The sequence below is a fragment of the Bactrocera dorsalis genome, chromosome 1 (assembly GCF_023373825.1).
Source record: "Bactrocera dorsalis isolate Fly_Bdor chromosome 1, ASM2337382v1, whole genome shotgun sequence".
Lineage (NCBI taxonomy): Eukaryota > Metazoa > Arthropoda > Insecta > Diptera > Tephritidae > Bactrocera > Bactrocera dorsalis.
Window position 1 is genome coordinate 102,898,998 of NC_064303.1, and position 17,314 is coordinate 102,916,311.

The 17,314-nt window shown below is 32.0% G+C and overlaps 6 protein-coding genes and 1 long non-coding RNA gene across 18 annotated transcripts in view; 5 read left to right on the forward strand and 2 right to left on the reverse strand.

Annotated features, from left to right (window-relative positions):
- The window catches only part of LOC105231193 (multidrug resistance-associated protein 1), a 24,206-nt gene extending 17,205 nt beyond the window's left edge, over nt 1–7,001 (reverse strand). For all 12 annotated transcript variants that reach the window (XM_049458041.1, XM_049458035.1, XM_049458053.1 and 9 more), the window contains exons 1-4: nt 6,848–7,001; nt 791–1,003; nt 419–730; nt 53–352 (exon numbers count right to left, since the gene is read on the reverse strand). In XM_049458041.1, coding sequence (XP_049313998.1) covers nt 53–352; nt 419–730; nt 791–844 — 666 coding nt within the window. In that variant the 5' untranslated portion in view covers nt 845–1,003; nt 6,848–7,001. The remainder of the gene's footprint in view (nt 1–52; nt 353–418; nt 731–790; nt 1,004–6,847) is intronic.
- Nucleotides 1,331–10,928, forward strand: LOC105231192 (PIH1 domain-containing protein 1). Its single transcript, XM_011212349.3, has 5 exons — nt 1,331–1,513; nt 1,583–1,694; nt 9,708–10,399; nt 10,528–10,671; nt 10,736–10,928. The coding sequence occupies exons 1-5, from the start codon at nt 1,445–1,447 to the stop codon at nt 10,772–10,774; spliced, it is 1,056 nt and encodes a 351-aa protein (XP_011210651.2). The 5' UTR covers nt 1,331–1,444; the 3' UTR covers nt 10,775–10,928.
- LOC125778828 (uncharacterized) lies at nt 7,310–8,251 on the forward strand. Its single transcript, XR_007422965.1, has 2 exons — nt 7,310–7,879; nt 7,933–8,251. It is a non-coding gene; the product is annotated as an uncharacterized LOC125778828 (long non-coding RNA).
- A 595-nt stretch (nt 10,929–11,523) lies between the features above and the next one.
- On the forward strand, nt 11,524–12,510 carry LOC105231194 (protein D3). The gene is made up of 2 exons (XM_011212353.4): nt 11,524–12,069; nt 12,142–12,510. Exons 1-2 carry the CDS (start codon nt 11,584–11,586, stop codon nt 12,397–12,399), a joined length of 744 nt encoding a protein of 247 aa, XP_011210655.2. The 5' UTR covers nt 11,524–11,583; the 3' UTR covers nt 12,400–12,510.
- Nucleotides 12,511–12,649: 139 nt separating this feature from the next.
- Nucleotides 12,650–13,456, forward strand: LOC105231195 (inosine triphosphate pyrophosphatase). Its single transcript, XM_011212354.4, has 2 exons — nt 12,650–13,000; nt 13,065–13,456. The coding sequence occupies exons 1-2, from the start codon at nt 12,763–12,765 to the stop codon at nt 13,388–13,390; spliced, it is 564 nt and encodes a 187-aa protein (XP_011210656.1). The 5' UTR covers nt 12,650–12,762; the 3' UTR covers nt 13,391–13,456.
- A 147-nt stretch (nt 13,457–13,603) lies between these two features.
- On the reverse strand, nt 13,604–14,856 carry LOC105231196 (mannose-P-dolichol utilization defect 1 protein homolog). Its single transcript, XM_011212355.3, has 2 exons — nt 14,575–14,856; nt 13,604–14,509 (listed from the first exon to the last, which is right to left on the reverse strand). The coding sequence occupies exons 1-2, from the start codon at nt 14,660–14,662 to the stop codon at nt 13,812–13,814; spliced, it is 786 nt and encodes a 261-aa protein (XP_011210657.1). The 5' UTR covers nt 14,663–14,856; the 3' UTR covers nt 13,604–13,811.
- Nucleotides 14,857–15,241: 385 nt separating this feature from the next.
- Nucleotides 15,242–17,235, forward strand: LOC105231197 (GDP-mannose 4,6 dehydratase). The gene is made up of 3 exons (XM_011212356.4): nt 15,242–15,494; nt 15,813–16,248; nt 16,351–17,235. Exons 1-3 carry the CDS (start codon nt 15,378–15,380, stop codon nt 16,929–16,931), a joined length of 1,134 nt encoding a protein of 377 aa, XP_011210658.2. The 5' UTR covers nt 15,242–15,377; the 3' UTR covers nt 16,932–17,235.
- The last annotated feature ends 79 nt before the right edge of the window (nt 17,236–17,314 follow it).

The following is a 17,314-nucleotide window of genomic DNA, read 5'->3' on the forward strand; positions in this document are numbered from 1 at the left end:
AAAAACGTATGCTAAATATATTCCAGTCAGGCACTATAGTTAAACAACTTACATTCGTCCGTTTGTATTTAGTTTCTCTGGGCATGGCATCGGCAAAACAGTTCAGCAATAGCATTGCGCAAGAAAGTGCGAAATAAATCATGTAACTAACATAATTGTATTCATCCCACGAATAGTCAGGTTTGTCTGCAACGTCAGAGTTCAATATCTTACTTCGCTCATTACTTGCACGCACTTCGGTGCGGCATTGAGGAATTGCGAATATTACAAGCAGGAACCAGAAAAGAAATTGTGCGCCGGACGTCTGCACACCATATTTTCGATTCAGAGGTATAAAAATGAACAGCAACAACTAAAACAGATAAAGCAGATATAATGAATTCTTAACTGGCTAAGTAATATAAACATTGTTACTTACAAAAGTGGCAAATTTTATAATAGGACCCCAGATATCAACAGGATATATTAACGAGGCTGTAGCCTCATCACCCTTCTTTACTAAAGCGACAATAAAGTCGGTTGCCGAAAGAATAAGCAAAGCACTATTCAAAACCAATTTGCTTATGTTAAGTTTGTTCCAAGGGATGTTCTTATCTAAACTTGCTTTCAGGTAGTAAAAATCGAATATGGAGAAAGCCCACAAAAATGCACATGGGGCCCATACTAGAACAGTCTTTTCAAAGCATTTTGTAAAATCTGGGTCACTGGTCCACCAAGTTTGATTTGCGCTCTATTACGATAGATTAAAAAAGGTTTTAAAATGAAAATATCGCAATGCATTGTAACTTACCCAAAATTCTGAGCCGCAAAACTCATCCATAGGATGATTGCCACTATCTGTCATTTTGATCTTCAAAGCAGGATTAAACACTTAACACACTTTGCTTTTTCTTGATAAAATTGCGTTTTGTTATAATATCTGGATAAGCATGAAATGTTTGTAACAAAATAAGTAATTTGTCAAATTGAACACTGGCCTTCGCGCAGCTAGTTAGCTGCTAACCTGAAATTGGAAAATGTAAAACAGCTGTTATACAGAGATCTTCGTATGATTTAAATTTAGAGAAAAAATTACTAATGTTGATAACCGTATCGTAATTTGTAGAAATACAAAAAAAAAATCAAAAGTTTGAAGAACAAAATTTTATATTACACGATCTATATACAACGTTTTTCTGAGTAACTAAACCCGAAGAAATAAAATGATTTGTGTGCCTTCTCTAAATTTAATCTAAGCACTTGTAGCACCCTGTAATGTAGTCTACAAAATATTTCTGCGTTACTGAAAAAACGAACAAAGCTAAATGCTGTCAACGAATGTCATTTTACGGTGACAGTACATATTTCATTCTACAGTTTGTTTATCAACTTCATTTTTAATACAGTTTTGCAACTTGTAAAGAATTTTCTAGTGTTTATTTACAGAACTTACATTTTGCCAATAATGTCTCATCCAAAGAACTTTTTAGATGCGGATGAAAGTCTACTTGAAAAAAATTTAAAATTTGTCAAGGTGAGTGAAATTACTACAAATCAAGAGCACCGATATAATGTAATTCTTTACTGAAAATTTTGTTTCCAGAATGAAGTGGAAGAAGAACTCAATCAATACTTTTCTGGCACGCAAGATAGTGATGGGTTAAATGAATCACTAGCGCCTCCACGTGAATATAAAGTTGTACAGCCAAAACCAGGTAATGACGAAAATATTATGTTTTAATGAGGTTGGTGGTATCTTATCAATTGTTTTTTTTTTGGTGATTTGCAAAATCATGAAAGATAAAGTATAACCTCTTTTTTCACGTTTTCAACTACTCGCTTCATAAATTAATACATTTTTATGTAGAAAATGCAGTAGTGATGTATACAGAAAGGTTTACTTTCACATAATTTAGATTTATTATTCGACCACAAATGTGTTAATTAAACAAGACGCTTGGCTGAAACTGTCGGCAACCCAATAATAATTGGTTGTGAAAACAATTACGAACGCCTAGTAAACTGCTGATTGGCACAATGCATTTTAATTAATTGTAATTGAAATTGAGTAGAACATGAACAAATCGTTTTAGTATCGAGAAGGAGAAAAATACATCATGAAGTATGAAACCGCGGAAATATAATTATATGAGTGCGTATATCTAAATTTTTAGATATAGAAATAGATTTATGTTTATTTTATATTTAAAATTTCATAAATGCTATGTCATCAGTCTTGCTGGTATGTTAGTAAAAATGTGCTTTTGCGTTTTTTATCTTCCATATATTGAAAAAAGTAACATTAAGCAGTTTAGCCTCAGGTTTTATGGGTTATTTAAGAAGCACTCAAGTACAGCTTACTGACAGCTGCTAAACAAGTTTCCGAAACAACAATGGTAAATTTTACCCAAAGACTAAAACGTGTTAGTGGAATCTTAAATTGTTTAAAGAAATTAGCATGCATATTATTTACTACTCTAAGATCCTGTTATACAAAACTTTAAAATATGTGTACATATAGACATAAGTGGAACTATTCTCCTATATTAGAAGCTGAATCGGAGAGCACGTCTTGACGAGTTTTTATTTGACATCTTCTTCGAAGGTAATTGACCTGAGCAAAAAGTGCATGCTTTTATATAAACGTGTATACTTAAGCACTTACATATATACGAACACATGTTAAAATACATATATTTTTACTAAAGTTCAACATTAATTGACATTTAAAATTGGAGAAATGCATATTTCAATTTATGAGAATTGAAAGTCAAATATTGATATTATTCTTATCATTCAAATCTCTTGACTTTTAGTACAGAGCAAAGCAAACAAAAGAAATTGTGCTGAAAAATCTCTTCAAAAATAAACTCTTAAAATTTGGTTAAGTTTGTATTTTATTTTGTAATATCATTGCAATGGCCACGAAGAGAACAATACATGCAAAATTATGTAAATTAATTAGTAATTGTGAGAGTAATTTCTTTTCGATAATGAGATATTGAGGAATGCTATCACTTATTTTGATTTCCATCAAGTAGTTTTTAAAAATTCTAGCTTACTTTCACGTGTATGATGCGATTTTTCGAAAGAACTCGATTTCGCAATAAATCCAAGTGATAAACGTAAACACTAACAAAGCTGCATAAATTATAAATATGTACATAATTCAAATGCCCACACTGTTCATATACAAATAAATGTGCCCAACTGGCAAAATATATGGCTTTGAAATTCAAGACTTTAAATAAACATACTTAAAGTAAATTTGCTTTCACGCATTGGTATACACAAGAGTAATAATGTACATATGTATGTATGTATGTGTATATGAAACCTGGGCCTGTTTAACGTTTGTATAGCAGAAGCAAATCCAAATCAATTTTGGAAAAACGTTAATAAAAACTTCTAATGTGTTATGCTATTCAATCGCGGAATCTGCAAGTTAGCCAATTAATATAGCACCGAACCCGTTCGTCCGATAGATTTAATTCATTTTTATTTTTAAGATCACTGTTGCGTATGTGCATATTCTTGTATGTATGTATGTATAACACTGCTTTTCGTATACGACTTTTAATCAATTATATTTATTTAATATTCTGCATTTATTCTTACACATGTGATGTATACACTTATTTATGCCTGTAAAATTCAGTGTTGATTAGCCTTTAGAGATAAGCTGACACTCTTTGTTAATAAATACTGATGTATTTCTTATACTACCAATGAAATTTGCACCCTTTAAATGTATACTTTGTAAGAAAAAATCAATTACCTTGAGCTATTTATTTCCATATTTAAGTGGCTCCGACAATAAGAGAAATAAAACCAGAACTTGAAAGTAATCTGAATTTCAACTACATGGGTAATGCTTTTTAGATTACTCTATCTATTGCATATTTCAACTATGAAATCTTATCTTATCTATTCTCTATTTTGAAGTATTGGTAAAAAAAGCTTTTATATCAATCGCCAAATATGAAGCATCTATATAGAAATTAAACTGTATTCTAGTTAAAAAAAAATTATGTACACGCATATACTAGAAAATAACAATATTATTAGAGGTTTCATTCCATATTTCACAACTTAATTTGTGTTGTTTAGGGTATATGCTCGTCTGGAGCAGATACCATATGTGAGTTTTTATAAATATGATTATATTTTTATCAGCACTCATTGTAATTTCGTAACAATATGAAATGTTCATACCGTATTAAATGCATGTACATATGTACATATGTAGATAGCAAACTTTTTGTTTGTTTGTGCATTCGGTCATCACTTTGCGCACAGTTCTCAATATCAACAACAGTTCGTTTATTTAGTTTAAACACATTTATTTAGCGACGTTTTTGTGGAAAATGTAAAGCTACCTGTTTCATGTCCCGACGCCAACTGTATTACTGTATGATTTATTGTTGAAATATATATTTTAAAGTAAATGTATATGTATACACTTGTTTACTTAATTTTTACGAATACGATTATCCAGGTTGCATTTTTCTTATCGTAATTAAGGGAGAATTCACCTATAAAGCACATACATACATACATGCATATGTATCAACTGTTATCAGTAGGCTTCCCCATTTGTTATCTTGCTTTTCGAAACTCATAGTGATACAGCAGAAAAATTGCATGCCATATCATTAACCACGTTTTCCCTATACCCAATCGTATATATTTAGGCTATTTATATAGTACAATGTTTTTCGCGGGACGCCCACATTGCGTAATTTTGTTTATCTTTGATTTTCTTGCACACTTCTTGCTGTTGACGCTTTCAACGCGAAATACCCCAATTGACAAAATAACGAAAAGAGTTTTATACTTGAATCCTTTCTATTTTAATTTTTTGTAATGTTGCAATTAATTATTTACTTTTGGTACACTTTGTTGATCCAGTTTATTATGCTTGCGACAAGGTTGCTTCTTCTGTTAGTCCGTAACTGGATAATTCTTATCGTTATTAAAACACCCATAAAGCTCGTAGATAAGGATGTTCAGTACGTGTGCTTGATATTCATATAATGTACATACAACAAATAATAGTAATTTCTTCTCGGCTTAGTGTCAAGATTTGTTCGTTTGTTTTAAATTTATGTTATTTTCTTGGTTTTTCATGAATATAATTATTTGTTAGAACGCGCACTAAAAAAACAATATTTGTAAAGAAAAATTTAAAATTAAAAAAATATTCAAGATTTTGTTTGCAATTTATATTTCTGTTGTTTTTCGATAAGTCTTTGATAGCAACAAATACAGAATATTTATTTCGAATTTGTTTATAAATTGTACGTATTTAATTCTCAGGATTTTTATGTGGTAATTATTTTGTGTTGATGACTTCACATTAATTACATATTTATTGATTTTAAAAATATTAACATTTAAAAAATTTAGCTTATTAAAAAATATGTGAATATTTTAAAGATTGTTTGGACTAGGAATCAAAAGCAATTAAGTTGTCAATGCTTTTACTATTTTGGCAGTTTCTGCTGTATTTATTATTTTTGACTTAAAGTTAATACCATAGACATACATAAGTACATATATTTATCTGTATGTGTTACTGTGTTAATTAAAAAAACGTTAACTTCGTTTAAGTTCCAAGCTAGAATACCCTTCATAAATAAATAAAAAAAAATCCATAAAACACTTTATTTTGATCAGTCAGTTTGTATGCTATAGTAAACCGATCGAAATTTTGTTTTATATATTTTTAAATTGTAGTGTTGGCTTGGAAAATATTCTGTGTCTAATTTTGTAAAGATATCTTGTCAAATAAAAACGTTTTCCACCATGCTTTTGATTTTGTTCAGGGTATAAAAACTTATAGCAGTTAAATAAACGGGTTTTCAATTATAGCAGTCACATTGCGATCTTCAAAATTATTAACATTTCAAGAATAATGCACAAACACAGTCAAACCTTTACGTAATTATGCATATGTACATATGTATTGTATATACCGGTCGGTGTATTTAATAACAGTTGCTTCAAGAATCGTAATCCAAACAAAAAACTTCACTCGCGACTTGCGTGTACGAAAATACATAGTATATGTAAAAATAAAGCCAAAAGCCTCCGTTATTCACTTCAAATGTAAAGTATAAAACAAACAATTTTGTTTGTGGTAGTGCATATTAAAACATTATAACTTCAAATAAAACTAAAAACCTATAATTTAGAATTATCATCAAGGCCAACCAGCACGTTGGCAATTAAATTATTATAAAAAGTATATATGCGTGTACATATATACCAAATAGATATGTTTTGATTGATTCATTTGTACGTAGTGTAGTATGTAAAACAGAAATGTACTTGTACCCACATATAGTAAGAATGAATGAGCACGAAAAATACTTCCTCTAACCCTATAAAAAAGCCTTAGTCACCTGCACCACTTAAAAACAACCCACTTGTGTTAAATTAAAAACTAGTGAATTTTTATAATTGAGTTGTAAATTAACTTTTTATCTGCCATATCAACTGAGTATTGTGCAATTCAATCAAAATTCTAATTACCGGTGAATTTTGATTTTTTTTTTGAAACTTTCACGGCACATTCTCTTGTTACATATATATTTACACAAGGGGATTTTTAACGTTATTTTGCCATTTCATTTTGGCCATATGACTAAACTATGTACATATGTACATACATATATAATGAGAATTTTTGTTCGTGACTCTCTTTGCTTGGTTGAACACGATCTTTAGAGATATTTCTCTGCACACAAAATTTACACAAAAATCAAAACGTTAAAATTGCGATTCACAGAGTTTGACACAACAGCAAACAAACAAACACAGTCACCAATAGCGATTAAATACAAAAATTTCACTTCCACATTACCTTTTTTTTTTTGAAGTTCAAAAGATCGTACGGTTTCGTTTTCGCTGATTTTTCCACAATATAAAGAGCTTTGTACCGTCGCGTTCGAGCACCTCGCACCAACTGGTTGAACTACCTAACGCTTCTACCTTTTTGTCTGCTGGCGGTTGCGTTTCTGTTAGGCATTTACGAGCAACAATAATGTTTTTTGTTATTTATTGATGGCTAGTTGGAATGTGTCTACAGATATACATACGTACATACATTTGTATGAACTTAACAGCTAGAAAATATAAAGATGGGGCATAAACCATTATTGCCTCTCCAAGTAGTCTTAATTGTGCGCTGGGCCACCAGTTGCTGGGAGCGCAATCAGCTCTTAGTTGCCTAAAAAGTGGGAGCAAAAGCTAAAAATGTGCCTGAGAGAAGTTGAAGTACTGAGATAAGCGTCTATGTATTTTACGAGTGGTTTGTGTACGTATTTGGTATACATGTATATATTTTCATATATACATACATAATAAAAGTCACTGTGCAAGTCAATTGCGGGAACTTTTTGGCTTTGAAGTGCTTGGGCTACTAATGTCATTTAACCCACACTAGTAACAAATATTCAAATACATAACTAAAGTTCTATTATGAAATATATAAATTTTAACTTATTTATTATTTTTTTCAAGCAATATTCTTAAGGACCGGAAATATTTTTGAAATGCTGCGTCATTACAAAATAAATAGAAAATAATGTGCGTTAATGAGTGTAACGTTTTTTTATCGATTACGTACTTGCACACATATTTGTATTTTTGTTGTTGCTGAGAACTACACCATTTGTCTGCTGGGTTTTGCATATGCATGTATTAGTGGGAGTATTTCTGATTTTGCCATTTTATGTAATTTAAAAGTGCAAAGTCATAGTTTGATTAACTAAAATAGCAGATATTGTATTGGTATGATGCATAGGCTTGGGGTTTACAATTGCTCTTCAAACACATTTAATGATCAAACGGAGGATCCTGAAAATAAATTCTATGATACTGAAGGATTTTTACGGTATATTTAGATATATATTTTTAGATGTACTTTTGAAACATTAAACATTGTAGAAATCAATAATTTACTTGTATTACGCCAATACGATCGATAAAACAGCCGTTCCCACGACAGGCGGGTCTATTGTAACCGAAACGGAGCCGATACAACATGAATAGCATGACAAATTGGAATATATACAAATCAATGTCTCAAAATAACGTAATTGTTAAATAAGTACATATGTACATGTTTTTAAAAATGTATATGTATACAGTATGCACATAATAATGGTAATCCTTAAATCCTGAAGGCAGTAATCAGCGAAGTCATTTTTTAATTACAAGTCATAGGGTTACATCTACGGAAATATTTCTTTATCAGCTATGGAATAAGTTATGTTACAAAAAATAACGTTTCATACTCATATCGACCGTTATTCAGCTCAGTTAAAATTTCTGACTTTGGCTATAACCAAAAAGTTCATTGATCGGTTTCAAATTCTCCACGTGAGTCACTTCACGTTTCTTATCAGTAGTCAATATAGTGTTTCGTAGTGTCGTATTTGTTGAACATTTTTGATTAGCAAGACAAAAACAATATTAAATTGGTTTGTAATTTTTTTTGCTAGTTTTATATCGAAAGCAGAAGTCAAGGTGGCAGGTTTGATAGGAAATGATAGGCATAAGAATATTAGTCAATATAAACAGCAATGCTTCCAACTATTAACTATATAAAAATTGTGACGTATACGGAGCACGCCAATAGTTTATTGACCAAGTCTAAAGCGGCAATTATTGCACAAAAAACTTACTCCCTTAAGATAACATCAAAATGCACCTTAATCTTTCATACGTATATCTTTAAATGTTGAATACCTGTATGTACATATGTACATGTTTTAAAAGATTATCTTTTCGAATCATAATGCCAACTTGCAAAAATTTGTTTGACAATGGTTTGAGTTGGAATTGTGTGTACCACTTTAAGTGATAACTTTAATCAATTTAAATCAAATACATATTTCAAGTTAATAATTTGGGGGAAATTTGTGACAACCTACAGGTATGTGATTCACACAGCCATATGTTTTTATAAAATATCCACACGATAATCAATATGTTTTATTACTTAGGTATAAACAATTTTTCAAGTGGAGTAGTATAATACAAAAATCTAAATTTTTTTATCTGAAACATAGAACAAGTTGTCAACTTCATTAACACAAACACATTTAGTATTAGAGATTTTGAATATGAATGTGACATCGTTTTACATTAATTACTTAATTTGCTGTTAATTTTTTTGTCTCAATCATAACATCTTAAGAATATATTGTCTAAAATGCAAGTCGAATGTTATTTATGAATGTTTTAATTTTAAAAGAATATGTTCACTAAGCTAGTATAGTAACTAATAATTTTACGATATAACATGTCTTGCTAATTTCTTTATAGCTAACATGCTTAAACTATCTCAACCGAAAACTTTCGCTTTGGTATGATCGTTAACCTCTTACGCTTTTCTAACAATAATATATACACATGATGTGACCCATTTTAAGAAATTTACAAATTCGCCATGAGTATGTATTTTCACTCTCTTAAAGTTGAATATTTATGTATTTATACATACTTACATAAATGTAGATATGTGCAAAATACATATAAAATCTTGTCTTGTATGTATTTTCGTAACTTTACATTCGTTTAAAATATTATAATTATAAAGGTTATAATATCAAATATAGCAATAAAATCAAGTCTAATTAAATGATCTTTAATTAAATGTTCGGTTACACCCGAACTTACCGCGTCCTTACTTATTAACATTTTTATTTTTATTTCAGGAATTTGCATCAAAAGCTTCAAAACGAACACAAATGATAAATTTTTCATCAATGTTTGTCAAACTGAAGAAATACCGCCACCGGAGGACATTACCGAAGAGCAATTGGCTGACATTTTGCAATCGGAAGTACCCAGCTCCTTTCGTATTCCCATGAGTATTTCCGATCCACGTGTCACAAAGGATAAATCAAATAATTCAGTAGATGTTTGTGATATTGCGATCAATCCTAACTTCTTTGTCAAAATTCAAAAATCCTTATTATTTAAAGACTTTTTCCTGGCCCTAATTGCCGAAGCTCTTAACGATAAATATAATGTGCAAATAAAAGTTGAGAAATCAATAATATTGCAAAATAGAAAGTTCATTGGCACACTGGTGCGACATCGTGTACGTAATAAGGACGTAAAAACCGTTTTGAACTCATACAAACAACCAAATGAGGAAGACAAAAAGAAATTGGTAGAACTGGAAAAAAGTAGTGGCGGAAAGAATGTGCCATTGGTACAAGAGATTGATACAAATGAGTTGAATGTGCTTAAGCAGAAATCGGAACAATTGAAGCAGAATTCCTACAAAATTAAAGAGGCAATATCACTAGCTGGATCCACAGTGCCGGAGTTTAAGTTACGCGCTAAATTGTCCAAAGAGGAGGTTGAAGAAATACAGGCGGAGTTCTATCTACCAAAATGTGTAAGTAGCGAAAAGTGAGACCAAATCTCAATTTGTGCTCAGAATATATTGATCATTGCAGTTTCATAGAAAAATATTTTGTAAGACAAATACCGGTTTTTGTAATAATTAAATTATTTTCACCACAGCTCTCGTCAAATGAAATCACACTGGATATTGGAGAAGATCGCATTTTATTGGAATCTATGAAGCATGGATATATGTTTGATAAGTTTGTGAATTATCGTTTGAATCAAGAACGTGCTCGAGCAATTTTCGACAAAACCAATAAAGTTAGTTAAAATACCATAAAAAAGGGAAAAAACGTAATTTAATTTTCTAAATTTTTCATTTTAGATGCTTCAAGTCCGTATTCCTGTATATCCAGTCCATTAGATTGTATGGTGGTCAACAGATGTAAATGTGTACAATTAGAGAGTTAAACTCATTCATAATTTTTATTTAGTATATAAATTAGGTGCACGGCATTTTCAATATATTGAGTTTTTTTTAATTTACAAATAAATAAAGTATTTACCAGAAATCGTCATTATTTTTTTCAAAAGTGAAATTATCTGCTCACCCGGAGTGTTCCCTCAATAAATCCACCAAATGTCGCCGAGGTCACTGTTATCATGACGCGGTAACGATGTTGTTGTAACGGGTACCTAATCCCCGTTAGGATTGTAAACATTCGATAACGTGCTGTTTCGACGGTTTCATTGGACGCTGGCCATACATTTATTAGATATGGCGGAGTCTACTCTGCATAAGTAGGAGTTTAACCTGGTCGCTTTCGTTTCTCGCGTCAACCCGAACTCTTCGTCTGCAATGCGTGGTGATTTGACTCCAAGCACGGCATTCACTAAAAGGGAGTCGGTGCTGAGGATTTCAGTGTGAATGATTGTCGTAGACGTACTTGAGGAATGACCTGTTGATGCTGCTAGGAAACTGTTCCGCGCCATTATGCGGAAAGTATCCCAGCAGGAACCGGGGTGGAATGACGGTTTTCATTGACGGTTACGTTCTCACCGGCATCATTTTTGCAGAAATATGGCATCTCTCATCTAATGTCATTGTGCCAATCCTTCTATGCTATATTTTACTGTATTTCTTCTTATGCAATTCATCACTTGTTCTTTTCATTCTTAATAACATTTATTCAATCATCTGAAAGTCTGAATAATTTCTATCTGTTGTTTGAAATGTTGCTAAATCGTTTAATCAATCATGGTAGGGTATTTGTTGCCCCGTCTTTACGTCATCTTATTCGCCGGCAAAAAGAAAATGTCACTCTTCGTTCGTTTTTGACATTTACCTTGCAACCGGCAGCTGTCAAAAGACACAATTTGGTGCTAGAAAATTCGATCACAAAACATTGTAGTCGTAAATATTCTTCAGCAAAATTAGCCATGGAGGAACATTGTGTAGTGCCAGATGTAATTTCGTGTGTTCCACAAGAAGTAGCAACCGTTTGTTATCCAAGTGGTGCCTCTGTAGAACAAGGAAATGTTTTAACACCAACTTTAGTAAAAGACCAACCTACCATTACTTGGAAGGCCGATCCCAGTGCATTATATACTTTGTGCATGACAGATCCTGATGCACCTAGCCGTACCGATCCCAAATATCGTGAATGGCATCATTGGTTGGTTGGCAACATTCCTGGATGTGACGTTTCCAAGGGAGAAGTAAATTGGCTAAATATAAATACCTAAAATACACTTAATTGACCTATTCATTATGCTTTTCTGTCTTTAAAGGTCTTATCGGCTTATATTGGTTCGGGTCCACCACCAGAAACTGGTTTACATCGCTATGTTTTCTTGATTTACAAACAGAGCGGCAAGTTGACATTTGATGAAAAACGTTTACCAAATAACAGTGGAGATGACCGCGGGGGTTTCAAAATTGCTGCTTTTGCCAAAAAGTATAATCTTGGCGATCCAGTCGCTGGCAACTTCTATCAAGCTGAGTTTGATGACTATGTACCTATTTTATATAAGCAATTGGGTGCATAAGTCTCGGCTACAATAAATATATATAATATATGTATTTGAAAATTCGTAGTGATTTTGTCAGAAGACACTAAATTGAAATAAATATTTAATATAGCAATTCATAAAATTATATATATATTTTTTTAAATTTAAAATAAAAGGTTTGACGTAAATTATTTAATTTGGGAATGAGCTTATAAATTATCACTTTGGATGATTTGGGTAAAAACATGAAACCCCTTTGAGTTTATTTCTTGATACGCCTCTGCAACTGTTTATCATTTGTGGTTTTTTGAGTTTTAGGGCATTTTTTAATTCTGATTTAGATTGTGATACAAAAGGTTTAAAAAAGATTATATATTCATTTCAATAGTGCCCTTCGAAATGTCGAAACCAATTACTTTTGTCACTGGCAACGCCAAAAAGCTGGAAGAACTCGTAGCCATATTGGGAGATAAGTTTCCACGCAAAGTGGTGAGCAGAAAAATAGATCTTCCTGAATTGCAAGGCGAAATTGATGACATCGCCATTAAAAAATGTAAAGAAGCGGCAAGACAAGTCGATGGACCAGTACTAGTTGAGGACACGTGCTTATGTTTCGACGCGTTAGAAGGATTACCAGGTAAATATTTATAATATGCATTAATCACCTGCGCTACATGAAAATATACCCATATTATTCCTAGGGCCTTACATAAAATGGTTTCTGGAGAAACTACAACCTGAAGGATTATATCGTATGTTAGCAGGATGGGATAACAAAAATGCTAAAGCAATATGCACTCTTAGTTTTGCTGAGAGTGCGAACAGCGAACCAATAATTTTTCAAGGAGTAACAGAAGGTAGTATAGTAGAACCACGAGGTTGTCGCGATTTTGGCTGGGATCCGATTTTCAAACCCAAAGGCTATGATTTGACCTATGCTGAAATGCCCAAGGAAGAAAAAAATAAAATCTCCCATCGTTATAGAGCATTAGCCGCATTGCAGGAATATTTTAATAGTGGTAAATAACTGTTTGATAATGTACGGAATTTATTAATTTTGGAAACGGAATAAAGTGTAATCGTTAATTTCTCATTTCCTTTGTAACTTAAAATTTTTTTGATAGACAAATATTACATTTGTATACAGATTTCGAATAACCTTTAATCGGAGAACTTTGATTAATCAACGTTCTCTGTCTTAACTCATAACTTACTTCTACACTAAAACTGCACTGAATAGTTTCGTTTGTTATTATTTATTTTATTGCAAACCGCATTCATTTAAATTATTCACAAAATTTTCTACTCTGTTCGGGTTAGTGATTATTTATCCTTTTATATTATAACTTATGAACAGCTCACAAGTATACGAAAAATTTTCTTTTGAACAAGAAAATATCTTTACAATATATCTAGCGTCGCAAATGGTGATTTCGACTATGCGTCATCTAGTCGATTTTTTTGCTTTTACCCTTTTTGGGTGCAGAGATAGGTTTTGTTGAAGTCTTTCCAATATTGACTTTCTTACTCTTTCCTGGTTTGTTCCAGTAGTATATCATTTGTGAAGCAATCACGCCATTCGCAAATGTGGACGCACAAAATGTTGCAATTATCATAGAATCTCCAGTCTCTTGTGCAGATGTAAAAATGCGCGCTAATGAACCAGCAAATAACAAGAACACAGTTGCTGCGGACAACTGTCCTGTAGAACTATTCTTGTAATTTGTCCACGCCTGTGAGAGTTTACCCAGAAGTAGTATAGGTATATTAAATGCTTGTGCTACCAGCAATACATTAATTGGAGTTAGGCCGCAATTGAGTACGTACACAGCCAGCGTATATAAAATGCAGAAGATCAAGGATAATCCCTTTGAGCCACCATAGAAAAGAACTAAAGCACCGATAGCAGCAGTTTGCAGGGCCAGAAATGTATTATCGCCCCAAGCGCTAAATGGATAACCCTTAACATAGTTGTACGACATATGCGATGTTATGGCTGTAAGGTCCAAAAGTACACTTATCAAATTAATACCCTCACCAGATTTGTTTTTGATCAATTTCAAAACCTGGGGTATTTTAACCAAAATAGACCCAGCGATTATTGCATATCCAAGACATTTGCTCAACAGTGATTTAAAACATGTTCCTGTTTTCAAAAGAGAATTTATTTTGTGAATAAAAGACGCAAAATAATTTTAAAAGATAACTTACCATCGGTGAAGTCGTGAAAAACCAGGTATGTTTCAATACATTCCTCTGAAAGAAAGTAACTTAAAACTGTCTTTAGCACTTCAGTCATTTTTAATGTTCTGAGGAAGTTCTTATTCTAAAAATCCACAGTTTCCCCTTAATTGATAAAGAATAGCGGGATTTGTTACAATTACGGCCTCAATTAATAAATTGTATATCTTTATTTGTTAATTGATTACGTTTAGATCAGTGTACAAGGTTTAGATAACAAAATTGCAGATAATAATCCCCATAGGCAAATGAACACGTATTTTGACATTTGAATCGATTTGTCATTGACATTTGCAATCATATGGCAATTTGGCAAAAAAAGAAAATTTTTTAAATAAAAAAAATTGCGTAAATTTAAATTTGTTTGATAGTTTTTAAATTCAAAAACATTGTGAAAGAGTACATACCACATGATTGTAAGTATTTGTAACGTACAGGCAAATATACACAATCAAGGACTTCTTACTTTGAATATTAAGACGTTTTTCATAATTTTGGTTCTTTAAAAAAGCATGCATTATTTTAAGTTTCATTTAAATATATATATTAACAAATTCTTTAACTACTTATTAAAAAATATATTTATTAAACTTAAACATCATCTCATATAAATCAAGTGTGGCAACCTGTTTTCTTATCAAAACATTTACGTGAATGCCATTAAGCCATTTTAACTTCTTTTCATAGTCAGCTAATTCTGTTTCCGCCCTGTTAGTAATTTAGTTATAAATAGGTTTTATTTGGTTATTTATCTACATAGTGGATTGAACGAAATGTCATCCAACACGGAAGCAAGTGGCTCACAACAAATAAGCGACCCAAATAAGCGGCAAGAAAATGGAAGTGGCGATTGCAGGAAAATTGCTTTGATAACCGGCATAACTGGGCAGGTTCGTACTATGTTTTGTAAAGATTAAATTAACTAATATTGCTTAAGGTTTTTCACAATTCAAAACTACCATATACATACATATATATTAATAATTTGATAGGATAAATAATTATGTGAATATCTGCTTAAGAGAAACATTCAGTTTGTGGTTTTAGTAAGAATTGTTTTCATGTGAATATTCAGCTGAGTAAATAATATTTGGCCATTATATCAGCATCTACTTTTGTCCACGTCTATACATTTTTCATATAAGTTTTATTCAAAATTATATTATTTATTTTTGTATTATTTGAATTTACCTTTTTCGTAATCAAAGGACGGCTCGTATTTGGCTGAGTTTCTCTTAAAGAAAAACTATGAAGTCCATGGAATTATTCGTCGTGCTAGTACTTTCAACACTTCTCGTATTGAGCATCTTTATGCCAACCCTGTAGCACATCAAGGAGGGAAAATGAAACTGCATTATGGTGACATGACAGATAGTAGTAGTTTGGTGAAGATCATCAGCATGGTAAAGCCAACAGAAATTTATAATTTAGCTGCACAATCTCATGTAAAAGTGTCCTTCGATTTGAGTGAATATACTGCCGAAGTAGATGCTGTAGGCACATTAAGAATTCTAGATGCTGTTCGTACATGTGGTATGGAAAAAGCTGTACGATTCTATCAGGCTTCCACATCAGAGTTGTACGGAAAGGTGGTAGAGACACCACAAAACGAGAAGACACCGTTTTACCCGCGGTCACCTTACGGTAAGTTAATTCAACATTTATAAAAATATATATTTTGCTAAATATTCTGTAAGAATTACGAATTTATCCGAAAGCTGATGATTTGTTCTACATTCTTTATAGCTTGTGCCAAGATGTACGGCTTTTGGATAGTTATTAACTATCGTGAAGCATATAATATGTACGCATGTAATGGCATATTGTTCAATCACGAATCCCCACGTCGTGGTGAAAATTTCGTGACACGCAAAATAACGCGTTCGGTGGCGAAAATATTTCATCAACAATTGGAATCTTTCGAATTGGGTAATCTCGACTCGAAACGTGATTGGGGTCACGCAATGGATTATGTGGAGGCCATGTGGATGATGTTGCAATTGGAAAAACCTGCTGATTTTGTGATTGCCACCGGTGAAACGCACAGCGTTCGTGAATTTGTCGAAGAGTCTTTCAAATTCATTGGCCGAGAAATAGTTTGGCAAGGCGAAGGGGTTGATGAAGTGGGTATCGAAAAGGATACCGGCGTTGTGCGTGTACGTATTAATCCGAAGTATTTCCGTCCAACAGAGGTGGATTTGTTACTAGGTGATTCGAGTAAAGCCCGTAAAGAGCTTAAATGGTCACCTAAAGTTACATTTAAAGAATTAATTAAGGATATGATGGAAGCGGATATTGAACTCATGAAAAGGAATCCAATTGCCTAAACTAGTGATTGCTTACATAAGTGTGATTTATTTGTGACTTTGACGATAGTACAATCGTTTCTTTTTATGAAAGCACAAATATAGTTTAGCAACGGATGGCGTATATAATTTGTATTATACATAATCATTTATGTAGTTAGTATATAAGTCCTTTGACATTTTGTTTAATTTTATAGTTTGCTACATAATATATATTGTAGGTATGTGTTTTTATTGTATTTATAAATATTTTATACAATTTGCATTCCAAAGCAAAACAATTGTATTATGTGTGCAATAAATGTGCTTTACAGTTCAAAAGATATTTGCAGAAATCTAATCATTTATTTAATTATAAAGTTCATAGACGGGACTTTTTTTCTTGCTTAAAAATTTCATTTGCT

What these genes read in the sequence shown, in the direction of transcription:
- LOC105231195 (XM_011212354.4), top strand. Translation starts at nt 12,763, where the DNA reads ATGTCGAAACCAATTACTTTTGTCACTGGCAACGCCAAAAAGCTGGAA. An exon ending in CGCGTTAGAAGGATTACCAG is followed by an intron (nt 13,001 to 13,064) that starts GTAAATATTTAT and finishes TATTATTCCTAG; the next exon opens with GGCCTTACATAAAATGGTTT.
- LOC105231197 (XM_011212356.4), top strand. Translation starts at nt 15,378, where the DNA reads ATGTCATCCAACACGGAAGCAAGTGGCTCACAACAAATAAGCGACCCA. An exon ending in TAACCGGCATAACTGGGCAG is followed by an intron (nt 15,495 to 15,812) that starts GTTCGTACTATG and finishes TCGTAATCAAAG; the next exon opens with GACGGCTCGTATTTGGCTGA. An exon ending in TTACCCGCGGTCACCTTACG is followed by an intron (nt 16,249 to 16,350) that starts GTAAGTTAATTC and finishes CATTCTTTATAG; the next exon opens with CTTGTGCCAAGATGTACGGC.
- LOC105231194 (XM_011212353.4), top strand. Translation starts at nt 11,584, where the DNA reads ATGTTGCTAAATCGTTTAATCAATCATGGTAGGGTATTTGTTGCCCCG. An exon ending in GTGACGTTTCCAAGGGAGAA is followed by an intron (nt 12,070 to 12,141) that starts GTAAATTGGCTA and finishes CTGTCTTTAAAG; the next exon opens with GTCTTATCGGCTTATATTGG.
- LOC105231196 (XM_011212355.3), bottom strand. Translation starts at nt 14,662, where the DNA reads ATGACTGAAGTGCTAAAGACAGTTTTAAGTTACTTTCTTTCAGAGGAA. An exon ending in TTTTCACGACTTCACCGATG is followed by an intron (nt 14,510 to 14,574) that starts GTAAGTTATCTT and finishes TTTTGAAAACAG; the next exon opens with GAACATGTTTTAAATCACTG.
- LOC105231192 (XM_011212349.3), top strand. Translation starts at nt 1,445, where the DNA reads ATGTCTCATCCAAAGAACTTTTTAGATGCGGATGAAAGTCTACTTGAA. An exon ending in AAAATTTAAAATTTGTCAAG is followed by an intron (nt 1,514 to 1,582) that starts GTGAGTGAAATT and finishes TTTTGTTTCCAG; the next exon opens with AATGAAGTGGAAGAAGAACT. An exon ending in AGTTGTACAGCCAAAACCAG is followed by an intron (nt 1,695 to 9,707) that starts GTAATGACGAAA and finishes TTTTTATTTCAG; the next exon opens with GAATTTGCATCAAAAGCTTC.